General features: G+C 38.2%; 1 protein-coding gene across 3 annotated transcripts in view; it reads left to right on the top strand.

Moving 5' to 3' along the window:
* The window catches only part of ANXA3 (annexin A3), a 53,734-nt gene extending 39,112 nt beyond the window's left edge, over positions 1-14,622 (top strand). For all 3 annotated transcript variants that reach the window (XM_043572401.1, XM_043572400.1, XM_043572399.1), the window contains 6 exons: positions 1,048-1,104; positions 1,523-1,616; positions 3,279-3,374; positions 4,302-4,360; positions 6,405-6,527; positions 14,057-14,622. In XM_043572401.1, the coding sequence (XP_043428336.1) occupies positions 1,048-1,104; positions 1,523-1,616; positions 3,279-3,374; positions 4,302-4,360; positions 6,405-6,527; positions 14,057-14,116 (489 nt within the window). In that variant the 3' untranslated portion in view covers positions 14,117-14,622. The remainder of the gene's footprint in view (positions 1-1,047; positions 1,105-1,522; positions 1,617-3,278; positions 3,375-4,301; positions 4,361-6,404; positions 6,528-14,056) is intronic.
* Positions 14,623-14,869: the final 247 nt, after the last annotated feature.

Genomic DNA, 14,869 nt, shown 5'->3' with positions numbered 1-14,869 from the left:
ACACAGAATAGTTTTACTGCCCTAAAATTCCTACACTCCAGCTCTTCATCCTTCTCCTCCTCCCTTCAAAACGCTGGCTAACACTGGTCTTTTTACTGTCACTATTGTTTTGCCTTTTCCAGCATGACATATGATGGGAACCACACAGAATGTTGTCTCTTCAGACTGACTTCTTACATTTAGTAATATGCTAAGTGTCTTTCATGGCTTGATAAGTCTTTTCCTTTTTATCGCCGAATACTGTTCCATTGTGTGGATATATGACAGTTTGTTCCACCCATTGAAAGGCATCTTGGATTCTTCCAAGTTTGGGCAATTAGGTATAGAAACTTCTGCAAACATCCACGTACAGGTTTTTGTGTGGACTTCAATTTGGTCAGTGTCAAGGAGCACAGTGGCTGGATTATGGTTAAAGTGTGATTGGTTTTGTGAGACGTGTCCAGACTGTCAAAGTGGCTGTATCGATTTGCATTCCCACAAGCAAGGAATGACAGTTCCTGTTGTTCCAAATCCTTTGGTGTTGTCAGTGTTTTGGATTTTAGCCATTTTCTAATAGGTATGTAGTGGTATCTCATTTATTTTTTTATTTTCTATTCCCTAATGGCCTATGATATTGAGCATCTTTTCATGTGCTTTCTTGCCAACTGTATATCTGATATCTGGGCAGATCTCTTGCCCATTTTAAAAGTAGGTTTTCATTATTTTATGTGAGTGTCTAGAGCTCTTTATGTTTTCTGGATGTAAGTCCTGTACTAGATGTGTGTTTGTAAATATTTTTCCCAGGCTGTGGCTTGTGTTTTCATTCCCTTAAGATCTTTGAGTTTTCAGAAGAGGAAAATGAGGCTCAGAAAATTGTGTGATTTGCTACAAATATCATGGCTGATGAGTAGCAGAGCCACAACGGGAGCCCCGAATGCCTGATTCCTCTGTGTTTCCTGGCCTCTGCTGGAGAAAAAAATCTCTAAAACATCCTGTTGGTTGGAATACTGAGTCTTAGAGTCTTCTTTATTTAAGAGGATTACCTTTGTTTGCATCTTCCCTGTTTAGGGCAGAAGAGATGAAAGTCTAAAAGTGGATGAGCAGCTGGCCAAAAAGGATGCCCAGGTCAGTAATAGAGCAAAGAAAACATCTCCTGTAACCTTTTTTCCCCCTTGACTGCCTTTTCATTCATTTGGCGTCACTGGCTGTCCTCTCCTGTCCTCTCTGAAGGAGAAGCCTGAAGGCTGGGCATCACCCACCCTAGCCCTCTACCTTCCCCAGTGGTGGGTATTATTCTTCTGGCTCCAGCCACCCTCTTAGATTCCTAGTTTGCTAACAGTGGAACAGTGAGAGACTTGGAAAAGAGATTATCTCCCTGAACTCTACAACCAAGGACCTCCTCTTGTCATTCCATACCCTCTGAGGAGGAGGAGGAGGAGGAGGAGGAGGAGGAGGGAGGGAGAGAGAGAGAGAGAGAGAGAGAGAGAGAGAGAGAGAGATTGTGTCCATAATAGCATTCTATGTCTTCCTTTTTATCCAATAGATTCTCTATAATGCTGGGGAGAACAGATGGGGTACAGATGAAGATAAATTCACCGAGATCCTGTGTTTAAGGAGTTTTCCTCAACTGAAACTGAGTATGCACTCACATTACAATCCTTTTTGCTTTGTGTTGTATTTGCAAATGTTTTTTGGCTTAATATACAAAATTATGTAAAATGAAGTTAAAAATAGCAAAGTCTATTCCATTTGCATGTATAAACACTTCAGGAAAAAAAAAAACATGGGGGAGCTGTGTTCCAACTCAAGACACAATTGACACTGCTCTTGTCTTCCCCTCCAGGTTGAGTACATCACCTAGTGAGTGACAGGTAACAGATGGGAGAAGATGGCAAGGAGAAAGAAAGGGGGAGCCCTCTGGGGTGAGAGGAGAGAGGAGTATTTTGGTGGTATTCAGGAAGCTGAGGCAATGCTTCCAACCCAATTAGCCACTTCCCTAGTTAGCCAGTTTCCAGAAAAACCAGGCATTGTGGGTGAGGGTATCTTAATGCATTGATAAGAATGAATATTCAGCTCTTTCTGATATAAAGCAAATTGGGGAAAGGGGAGCATAGTTTTTTTGCTTAGGCCAACTATTACATGGAACTGCTAAGCACCCACCTCCTCATTCATGTATCTCCCTGAACCACCTGGAAGCAACAGCACCCAGAAGCCCAGAACTCCATTCGCTGTGAATAGCTGAGTGTGGCTCCCAGGTGTCGGTCAATAGAGCAACCACAGCACATGACTAGGCTTATGCTGAGTTCATGGAAAAATGAGGAAGCATAAGGATATTACCGTGACTTTTTAATTCTGAAATTGCCCTTCCTTAATTTTGGCATTAAAATTTCACTTATTTTATAAAATAATGGTAATAGTATATTGTAGTTCCTTTATTAATGTCTTTATTTGAAACATAAAAACCAAACGATCCTAGATTTCTCTCCAAAAATTTTTTTTTCAAAATTTACTTGGCTTACAAAGTATGCCTACATACTTAGGGACATATGTGTGGGTTTTGCTTTGGGGCAAAAACGGATCAAGAAATCTGAATGCCTTCTGGTAAGTGTGAGTAGGCCATGCTGCCTTTGGGGATGACTTACTCAGCAGAAAGAAATCTTCATAATTAAGATTTCATTAGCAGATAAAACATATTTGACTAATGACCACACTGTTGTTCCCAGGTGCTGCTATAATTTAAAAGTAGCCCATTGCCCTAGATAAATCATTTTTCACTTAACCTTTCAGGTGATTTTAAATTCCATCAGCCTGGGAAGGGGAAGGAGAGAAGACAGAATGAGATCATTGAAGAAAATGGCCAATGAAGTTTAGGTTTTATTGCAGATGATTCTTTTTTAATTTTTTTGTTAACATTTATTTATTTTTGAGAGACAGAGAGAAACAGAACACGAGTGGGGAGGGGCAGGGGGTGGTGAACACAGAATTTGAAGCAGGCTCTAGGCTCTGAGCTGTCAGTACAGAGCCCAACATGAAGCTAGAACTCATGGACCGTGAGATCATGACCTGAGCTGAAGTGGGACGCTTAACCGACTGAGCCACCCAGGCGCCCCAACTGCAGATGATTTTTTTTTAAAGAAACAACAAAAACTTCCATGTTCAACTTTTGATGGTTTGAAGAAGGAGTTTTTGAGTTTGACATTTAACAACTTGATTTGCTGCATATCAAATAAAAAAACCAGAATATATTCGAGTGTGGTCAACTGGGATGCTTTAAATATTTTTATGGTGTTGCTTTCTAGCATTTGATGAATATAGAAATATTAGCCAGAAGGACATTGAGGACAGCATAAAAGGAGAATTATCTGGGCATTTTGAAGACTTACTGCTGGCCATAGGTAAGCCCTTGAGTGTTTGGAAACTGAGTTACTTGGCACTTGTTTTAAATTGATGTGAAGATTAGCTCCTTTCCTGTAGGAATCCTGAGTGATGCATCTTTATGCTCCCATATCCCCTAGCACAGTCCATGGTACACACGATATGCTCAACAAATATTGCTAAATGGATGCATGAAGCAGTTATCATTTTAGGTTTTACTTTGTCTTTTAATTTTGTATTGGTTTGTCACCACGCTTGGGTTGTAAATTCCCTGAAAGATGAAAATATTACATTTATATTGCCATTTTTATTGGGACTTGTTGAAAGACTGAGCAACTAAGCCAATTTAGTGATTCATCATATTTGGTTATTTTTGGAAGATATCAATGGCTTCCCGAAACTGAGCCCCGGTCAGAGCTATAGGTCTTCTCCCTCTTGGCCTTGCCAACCAGGAGTATCGAACAGAAGGTCAGTCACAGACCAAATCTGTTCCTAGAGACATGTGAATTAAGGAGCAGACGCAAAACACTGTTACATAAGTGGATGGGTCTTCTCAATGAGGTCTCTGCCTCGTTGTTATTTATCAGCAGTTAAAGATGCTAGAAGCAGAGCAAAGGTACACCCTAGGGAGTTAGCGGTGTAAGCGTAGGTGTTGCTGTGTCTGGGAGTTGGAGATGAGTCGGCTGCTGTGGGAGTTTCTCTGGCAGGTAATTTTATTTTTCTCATGACTAAAGGTAATTACTGTGCTAACGTTCTGTGCAAATATGACGTGATAAGCCTTTGAAATTCAGGTGAAGCATTCCCCTCTTCATTCTCAATAAAAGCCAGTGGTGACGAGGGGGTAGAGTGGTATGGTTACTCAAAGAATCTTTTTAAAAAATATATTACCATAGATTAACTCAATTTCCATTAAATGAAACTGAACATTACTTTGCTTTTTATAACAGTCCGTTGTGCCAGAAGCATGCCTGCCTTTTTAGCTGAAAGACTGCATCAAGCTTTAAAGGTTTGTCTGGAAATTTCATATACATTCTTATTCTCCCTCAAGAAGAATATGAAAAGTATTGCATAATATTGATGGAATTTCACGTTTCTTTTCTCCTTTGATGAGTTCTTTTTTGTAGCTAAATTGTCTACTAATTTGTCTCATAGGTAGAGAGTATCCTAATCCTTATAGAGACAGGTACAGTGACGTGTTGACTAAATCGTTTCCTCCACTTCACAGTATATGCAGGCAGTAAAAGTTGTTTCAGAACACCAAGCCTCAAGCCTGACCCATTAGATCCAGTGGCCTCTCAAACTGCCTTTCTTAAACTAAACCAAGCTGAGTCAGTAGCCTTTCATGCCATAGAAACCCTGGGTTTCCTTGTCTATTGACCGCTGATAGATGGTGAGGTCTCTGAGTACAGGCGTTTTTCTTGCTCTTTTCTATCTTCAGACCTTTGCACTGAGCCTGGAACTTTAGAAGATGCTTACTTCAGGGTCTTCACTGGAAATTTCCTATAAAGGTCCACATGTGCCTTCAAAGTTATGTTCAAAGTGAACACGCCAAGTCCCTCACCTCACCCCCCACCCAAAGGTGCTTCCTGTCCTGTGTTCAGTCACCTCAGTGGATAGCCCCAACAGGAACTAGCCTTGCCCTACTTTCTGAAGTTATACCATTCACCCCATCTTTGTCCCCCATGCCTCAGCCACCTTGGCCTTCTTTCTGTCTTTGACTATGCCAAATGTCTTCCCCCATCAGAGCCTTTGAGTTTGTTGTCCTCTCTCCCTGGAATGTACCTTCTCCAGATCTACCTCTGGCTGGCTCCTTCTCACCTTTCAGGTCACCTCCTGAGAGAGGTCTTTCCTGACTAAACAGGTCAGTTTGCTTCCTTTCAGTCACACTCCATTATGTAATTCTTACTACTATTTACATAAACATGTTAATTTTCTTTACTGTCCATCTCCATCCATTAGAATGTAAACTCCATGCAAATAGAGATATAATCTGTGCTGTTCACTACCGTATGCACAGTACATGGAGCAACGTCTGATATATAGTAGATGTTCAGTAACTGTTTGTTGAATGAATGAAGAAATGAATAGTGTCAATATCCACCTAACTGCTCAGCAAGAAATTTTACACTTTTCTCCCTCCTTCATTTTCCCCAAATGATACATCCCTAAATTTTGTCAATCTACCCTTGTAAGCACCCCTTAAATCTACACATTTTCTCCATTCCTACCACCATTATTCTAGGTCAGGCCATCATGAGCTCTCTTCTTGTTACACAGTCACCCCTGGATGGGTCCCAAAGCTTGTAGTCACATTCTGTTCTCTGTATCCCACTCTTGCCCTGCAATCCCATCTGCATGCTGCTGTCAAAGGGATTTCCCGAAACACAAATCTGATCTGCTCTCAACACTGTCATGTTCAACAGATTGCAGTTGTTCTCCACATTTGGGGTAAAGTCAGAATTTCATTTCGTGGTTTACAAGGTCCAGCCTTTTCAGACACATTTCTTGCTATGATTCTTCCCCATTATTTATGCATCCTTGAATGTGGCATTCTTTCTTGGCCTGAACCTTCATGCATGCTGTCTCCTCTCTTGGAACATTTTTCCCCTTCTCTATGTGAGCCCTACCTTCTTTTCATCTGGCTGATTATTTAGGTCCCAGCTCAAATACCACTTTCTCAGACAGACTTTTCCTAATTCTTGATCTGTTTTAGGCTCTCCTTACATATGCTCCCATAGTACCCAATATTTCCCATATGTTGGATTGTATTGTAATGGCTTGTTTTCTTGCCTGTGTCCTTTACAAAATTGAAAGCTTAAAAAGGGTATCTCGTTTTTGTTTTTGACATTTGGCATGGTGATGGCACAGAGTAAATGCTCAATAAATATTTCTTGAATATATGAATGATAAAGTTTGATGACAAATGAGTGGAGAAGAGTCACTGTGGTTGAATATTTTGTGCAGCATTATCTATTTCCTGTAAGTATAGATCTATATATTGTTTTGCGGCCAGTGAGATTTGTATTGTGGACACCTGTGTTTCTTAACAGGGTGTTGGAACTGATGAGTTTACTCTGAACCGAATAATGGTTTCCAGATCGGAAATTGACCTTTTGGACATTCGAGCAGAGTTTAAGAAGCATTATGGGTATTCCCTATATTCAGCAATTAAAGTAAGTCTCCCCTTGAAAGTAGTAAAACACATATTGCCTTTTTCTACTCATCTTCTTTCCTGTATACTCTGTAAACATAGAGATATGTGACTCAGTTTTCTTACTCCCTGTCAATGCATGAATGTGTTTTCCGAGTTTAAAATAGTGATAGCATAGGAGCGCCTGGGTGGCTCAGTTGGTTGAGTGTCCGACTTCGGCTCAGGTCATGATCTCATGGCTTGTGAGTTCAAGCCCCGCATCAGGCTCTGTGCTGACAGCCCTGAGCCTGGAGCCTGCTCCAGATTCTGTCTCCCTCTCTCTGCCCCTCCCCCACTCACACTCTGTCTCTCTCTCAAAAATGAATAAATGTTAAATGAGCACTGGGTGTTGTATGTAAGTGACGAACCACGGGAATCTACCCCCAAAACCAAAAGCACACTGTACACACTATGTTAGCCAATTTGACAACAAATTATATTAAAAAAATAAAAATAAATAAAGTGTACAACTTGAGGAATTGAAAAAAAATTTTAATAGTGATGGCATAAATAAACAAATGAATGAACAAATAAATAAATATATAAATAATAGTGATAACAAAATGTCTCCCAAAGATAGTGATTGTTTTTCAGCTCCAAAATCCCAGGCACATAACAGACACTTAACATTTTCTTTTAGGTTTAGTGGCCATTAATTGTTCTTCTTCTTTGGATTATATATGCAAATCAGTTACCTATATTTTATATTGTATTCTTATTTATTTATATTCTTATTTATTTCAATTTTTCTTTATGACAATAGAAGGAAATAAAAATACATGTTTTAAAGTTCCTATTTTTAATGGAAGTATAGTTGGCATACAATGTCCCGTTAGTTTCAGGTGTGCGGCATAGTTAAATCTCCTCTTGTTTTACTCCAAATATAGAGAGCATGGTTCTGCACTGTGGAACTCTTTTCATTTCAGTTTATAGGAAGTTTTCTCATTCTTTTTAACAACTGCACATCATTCCATTGCTTATGTATTTGCATCCACCATATCAATAGATGTTTCCAGTTTCTTGCTGTTACAAACAATTGAATGATGTTGTGCTATGCATGCCCAATTTCATGAGGTGTAAGTGTATCTAAGGGATACAGTCCCATACGCCAGTAGGATTGCTGAGGCAGATGTAAATACATTCGTAATCTTGGTAAATGTTACCAGTGCACTTCCCTTTGCACATCATGTAGTCAACTCGATTCATTCACCAAAACGAATCCTATTTTTCTTTCAGCCAGAGCTTTTGTTTTTACACTAAACCTTTGCAGAAGGTGCTGCATGCTGAAGTTGAAATTGAGGAACTTATTCAACAAGGCATCTCTCAGACTGTGCCTGGGGCTTAGCACAGATTTCATCAGTTCACACTCAATGCAATTTGAATCGATTCTGACACATCACAATAGTTTCAATCAACACAGGAAGATTTAATAATGTTAACCATATTGTACTTACTAAGGCAGAAAAGTAGACTCATACATTTTATAAAGATTGCTAGTAACAAGGTTGAAACATAAAGAAGGCCTTCAGTTCACCCTCAGCAAACTGGAAAATTAAATTAACCATTAGTTCTCCCTCCCGCAGTAGTCTGGCTAATTGAGGCTTATTATATTAGGAAATATCTAAACTATGCCTGCCTTGATAGAAAAGAAAAATCCCTGGCTAAAGAATTCAGTTTGTAATTTAAAATTACATAAGGTTTCTTCATTTCTATCACCTAAGGTGCCTTTTTTTAAATGAAATGTTGGGTTGGATCAGGGAAAAAAATAGAGAGGTTAATTAAACTATTTCAATAATCAATAAGTATAAAACAAATTACAAAGGAGACCAAAGACCTACCTCCCCCAAAATCCCAGGCTCGGATAGACTCACAGGTGAACTTCACCAAACTTTCAAGGAACAAATCTTATACAAGTTGTACCAGAAAACAGGAAAAGTGAAAGCTGCCTAATTCATTTTATGAATTTAGTATAATCTTGATTCCAAAGATATAGGATAAAGAAAATTACAAATTCATGTCACTTATGAACATAGATAGCAAAGAGTAAAATATTGACTGAATGTATCAGTTTAAATTTTTTTTTAACGTTTATTTATTATTGAAAGACAGAGAGAGTCAGAGCGTGAGCAGGGGAGGGGCAGAAAGAGGGGGAGACACAGAATCTGAAGCAGACTCCAGGCTCTGAACTGTCAGCACAGAGCCCGACACGGGGCTCGAACTCACAAACTGCAAGATCATGACCTGACCTGAAGTGGGACGCTTAACCAACTGAGCCACCCAGGCTCCCCTGAATGTATCAGTTTATCAAAAAAAATAACCCATCAGAATCAAGTGAGGTTTAATCCAGCAATGAAAGAATGGCTCAACATCAGAAAATTAATATGATTGCCCACATTGCACACATATAAAAGATAATTATATAATTATTTCAATATTTTCAGAAAAAGCTTTTGAAAAGGGCCAATACCTATTTATGATAAAAACATTTACCAAATTAAGAACAGAAGCAAACCTCCTTAAATTGATAAAGCTTACATACCAACATATTATAACAAATACATATTTATACTCGGTGGAGAAACTTTAGATGCAATTCCTTTAAGATAAGGATCAGAACAATAATATTCCCTACATACTAATACATACCATGCTACTACTGCCATTAATATACCTTAATGCTATCTTACAGAGGACTAGGGGTCCTGGACAGTATTGGAAAGGAAGAAAAAAATACGTGTAAAGATTCAAAGGGAAGTGTTGAAGCTTCCGTTATTTTCAGTAGGTACAATCATCTTTCTAGAAAAAATCAACAGGAATTATAAATTATTATCAGTAATAAAAATTCCACAGTGTTGCCAGTTAAAGATCAACCTGTAAAAATTAATAGTCCTTCTTAGACTATATAATCAGAATTAAGCTACCATTCATAATAGAAACAAAAACTATATAACTCTATGGAGAAAACTTTAAGACTGTTCTAAAGAGCATAAAATATGTCAGTAAATGGAGAGTTGGTTCATATCACTTGAGTAATGTGATAGGATATTGTAAAGATATCAGTAATTCCTCAAAGTAAGCCATATAAATCAAATGCAATTTCAATCAATATTCCAGCTAGATTTCTTTGAGGAACTTGGTTAACTTACTCTAATATTTATGTGAAGGAATAAAGATTCATGATTAATCAACCTTGAATAAGAGTAAAGGGGCACCTGGGTGACTCAGTTGGTTAAGCATCCCACTTTGGCTCAGGTCATGATCTCACAGTTCATGGGTTCAAGCCCCACGTTGGGCTCTACGCTGATAGCTGAGAGCCTGGAACCTGCTTCTGATTCTGTGGTTCCCTCTGTCTCTCTGCTCCTCCCCTGCTTGTGTTCTCTCTCGCAAAAATAAATAAATACACTTAAAAAAAAATAAGAGTAAAGATAGGGAAAGGGCTAGTCCTATTAGAGACTGACATGGTACAAAGCCATTATTGTTTTAAGTGTAGTTTTGGAGTAAGAACAGACAAATTAAGCAATGGAACAGAATGGAGACCTTAGAGACAAATTCAATTGTTTGTGGAAACTCAGGATAGAGGGAACACCATAAATCAGTAGGGAAGGGACAGATAATTTAGTAAAAATGTATTGGGAAATCTGGTCGATTCTACAGTGAAAAATAAAACTGGATCCTGCCCAACCCCGTATCATTGGTAAACTGCAGATGAACTAAAAACCCAAAGATAAAAGATAAAATTAGAAAGTTAATCCAAGAAAATACAAGAGTTACCTTTGTGACCCAGGAGCAAGGAAAGAATTTTTAAATAAAACTTCAGAAGCACAAATCACATTGCAAAAATGACAAACAAAAGAAAATGTGTTATTAAGTATACTATTAAGTATAACATTATTTACTATTAAGTAATCTCATTACATTTTCAATACTGACACATAGGATTTTTTTGATGTTTAAATTTCTATAATTCAAGAGCTAGAGTTCCATTTTGCATATCACCCGACTTTTGGTTCTGCCTCCTCTTCCTTCTGCCTATAGTTTGGACATTTTTCTGCTCATTTTTCTGCTCACTACACCTTTCTGGTGTTGGTGATTGGTGGGGGAGAGGAGGAGAGAGAGAGAGAGTAGGAAACACAAATGTGTCCCTCTCATTACTTAGTAGTAAGACATTAATACAAAATTTGGATAAAATTACATTAATAAGATGTCACTGAGCAACAAACTAAGTAGCTATTTAATAAATAGTACAATTCCAATGTCTTTAATGGAAATCATAGTAGCCATCCTCAACGCATAGTCTATGTGGAGATTTGAGGTGAACATAAGTAAGATAATTAGAAGAATATACTATGAAACAACATACAATTAAATTAAATACTGTGGTACAGAGGAGAGCAACACGGGAATTCAGAGTAAAGAAGTTTGGGGTTAGATAGGGAATGTTTCTTGGGGAAGTGGGTCTTGAGCCTACCTTTGAGGATTAATAAGCTTGTGTTGAGTGCCTCCTGTGGGCCAGGTGCTATGCTGCTCAACAGGGACTCAGGTGAATGCTCTAGAAATGTATGTATGGTTAGGAGTAGGAGGGACAGAAGCAGTAAGGCACTTGATTGATGAGGGGATCTACCTTGGGGAATACTGAAAAACAAAATCCAACTGGCAAGATGAATTCAGACGAAAGAGAGTTTTGAGGTCACAGAATTTGTATTTCATTCATCCACTAGAGATATTTACTAAATGCATATTATGTACCTGGTTCAGAGTTACAATTACAAGCAAAGAAAAAAAAAAGTTTCCCCGTCCTTATGGAATTACAAATAAATGTAAAGTTACAACTATGTTAAATGTAAAGGAAAGAGATACAGTGCTGTCAGACCATAGGATAGGGATAGGAAAAGCTTCCATGAAGAAGTTATGATTGAGTTCTAAAAATGAGTAGACAAAGGTTGTGGGGTTGGAGAATCAGTAAGGCATTTCAACAAAAGGAAAAGGAATTACAAGGGGAAAGACCTCATGGTAAAGAAACATAATGAGAAATAAGGCTGAATGGACCAGATCACCCAGGACCATTTGTCAACCTTTGAAGATTTTGTCTTGAGCCCAAGAACCTTGAAGAGTTTTCCACTTAAGTGCATAGCGTCATGATCAGAAGTACATTTTGAAAAGATGCCTGTGATCACAGACAATGCATTGGAGAGAAGAAGGAAGAGATTTGGGAGTGTTGAGTTCGTTTATTAGTCATATTGGAGCTGCTACAACTGGGGATTGCAAAGTAATAATGCAAAGAGATCAAAGAGCAAAGGCTCAAAAGATATTTAGGAATTAAAACTTAGGGGACTTGTTGTGTTACCTTGGTAGAAGGAACAACAAAGAAAAGATGTCAAGGATGACTTCCAGGTTTCGAACTTACGAACAGATAGTGATGCCATTCCCTGCACGAAGGTCAGGCTTTAGGTGTGTTTGTTTGTTTTTTGTTTCTTTTTACTTTTCTTTTTTGGGAATGGGGGAGAAGTTCATGAGTTTGTTTTTACACGTGTTGAGTCAGAGATGTCTTCGAAACATGGAAGTGGAATTGTCATGTCAGGAGCTAGTGGTATGAGATACATTTTCAGAGTCAGTTATGTTACTGAATAGCTGGATGTGAATGAAAATCCTCTAAGGAGAAAATATAGGTAAGAGTATAGAAGAGAAGAAATATAAAATAGAAAAAAGCTTAGAATTGAGAACAGTAAGAATTAACAGTGGGAGAATACAGTTGATGAATCTAGAGCCAAGGAAACTAGTGACAAGAGATGGGAGCCTAAAGCAGATTTGTCACAGTCGGAATGGAAAAAGGAATAACGTAAAAACCACTGCAAAGAAATAATTGGCAGGATGGATGAAATGTAGAGAATAAAAGATGGGATCAACGTTGGGAGAAGAAAGAATCAGTGGTACCACTGTTAAAATACACCAACACAGACATTTGACTTCTTAAGAGCAATTAATATGGCCTAAGTAGGAAGACATACATTATGTTCAAAGGCTTTGAAATTACATGAACTTTTTTGTGGTTGTAAAATTTCTAGAATAGCCATTTTACTAGAAGGCATAGAGGTATAGAGGTAGAAGAAAGGATGAACATTTGTTTAGTACCGAGAATGGATCTGCATTTTATGTTAAGCTACTTGGACGTATTTTCTTTTTCTTAAATTTTTTTTAATGTTTATTTATTTTTGAGACAGAGAGAGAGAGTCAGAGACAGAGTGCGAGCAGGGGAGGGGCAGAGAGGGAGGGAGACACCGAATCTGAAGCAGGCTCCAGGCTCTGAGCTGTCAGCACAGAGCCCGACGCGGGGCTCAAACCCATGAACTGTAAGACCATGACCTGAGCCGATGTCAGACACTTACCCGACTGAGCCACCGAGGCACCTCTAACTACTTGGATGTATTTTCTTGTCTAACTGATAGAACCGCTAATAATTGTTTACAACTTGGTCGGAGATGGTAAAGGGAGCTGTTTTAATACCCAGTGAGAGCACTGCTGGTTTATCTGCAGTTCCAGAGATTATTACATCTGGCAGAGCAAAACTTGGAAAGCCCAACAGAGGAAGAACCACAGTCTATATAAAATAAGAGAATGTATATTAACGCCTATTGTGTCTCATTGTGAAAGCAACACATAACCTCTAAATAACCTTTCTTCATTGTGTCTTTTGCATTACTGCTTACTCTAATATTTATCCTGGTGTGAAACTTGAGTGTAAGAAGTGCTCGCTGTTTGAGTTGCCTTGAATAAAATGAGAATAATGTGAGGATTTTAAACAGTCTAGATTAAAAGCCAAGTTTTACCTCCAATGCTATGCAAAAGTTTTACCTGTTTTGCCTAGCAAACATGGCATCTTTGTACACAAGCCTGAATCTCACATGTTGTCTGTCTAAACAAAGATCTTTTTCGGCTAGCCTAGGGGAAAGGAACTGAGAAGCATGCACTTTGGGAATGTCAGGCAATGTAGTATGGTGTTAAGGGGCCAGGCCCTACCTGTTCATTAGTCTCTATATGATTTCCTAACCTCTGTTTTTCTCATTTTATCTGTCTATTAAATGGACATACTTAGGCTACCTACTGCATAGAGTCATAAGGGTTATAAGGTTAAAGTAGTTAACCCTTCCAAGAGCAAGTGTTTGATGAATATTAATATGTTATTAAGATTATCATTTTTAAAGTTTTGTTAGAAACGTAATATTATGTAATGTTACATAATTGATGCAATCTTATTTTTCAAATCCAAATTGAAATTTAACTGCCATGAATCAGGAAGAATTTAAACATTATATATTGTAAAGAAGATGCTAGGCTGGAACATAATCACACTCAGGTATGAATGAATAACAGAATTACAGATGCATTTCACAAAATGGGAGAAGTCATGAGTCTCACCCCACTGAATCACCCAAGACTGTGGGATTTCATTCGTTTTGGTCCCCTCATTATTTATGCTATATCTGTCCTTCTCTCCATCGGTCCTGTTCCTTACAGTCGGATACTTCTGGAAACTATGAAATCACGCTCTTGAAGATCTGTGGAAGTGATGACTGAGTGAAGAACGCAATCTCTGAAGGCCACTGCTCCCACAACGGGCCTTTCCAACAGCTCTGCTTACTCCTTTCTCAGAGTTTTGAAAACCCCAAGCAAGCGTAAACAGCAACCTGTTTTCCTAACAGACACTTCCATCGTTCCATAATAACGACAAAAAGTGATTCTAGTAGAGCACCTCAGCATCATGTAGGAATTCATAAGTGAAATTTTTAAGTGGTATTAAGGATCTACTAATACAACATAAATTATATTTCAGCTTAGGAAGTGAGAACCTTTGCAGAATTCTAACACATTGAATGTGTAAGCAGCATTAATAAAAGCTGTTGCCTTTGTTAAAGGTAATTTGTCTGTTTTTTAGCCCATACCAACATTGTCTTGCTGGTCGCTAACAATTAATGATATTTTAAAACGCATTTTTGTTATAAAAGCTATTGCTGCTTTGCTTTATGTATTACCTTATTAATCGCATTTAGCTTTAAGAAAGGAATAAAATGAATGTAATCCTGGCCTGCTCTTTCTAGTTGTGATCAAGCTATAGGAGTGGCAGTGCATGATAAGTTATTTCAGCCCCCGGAAAACATCTGCTGAACTATTAATCTAACCACTTCCTGTCAAAATGGCAAGCATGAATTGTGGTTGTTTCATGCTAAATACTACTTTCCCAGAATGGCTATGTAGAATCAATTCTTTAAAGTTTCTTTTCCTCTAAAATAAGTTGGCAAAACTATGCATTTAAAGAAAATCCTTCATGTT

This window comes from Prionailurus bengalensis, chromosome B1 (genome assembly GCF_016509475.1).
Source record: "Prionailurus bengalensis isolate Pbe53 chromosome B1, Fcat_Pben_1.1_paternal_pri, whole genome shotgun sequence".
In the NCBI taxonomy this organism is placed as follows: Eukaryota; Metazoa; Chordata; class Mammalia; order Carnivora; family Felidae; genus Prionailurus; species Prionailurus bengalensis.
The sequence above is the reverse complement of the archived record's forward strand: the minus strand, read 5'-3'. Positions and strand labels throughout refer to the sequence as shown.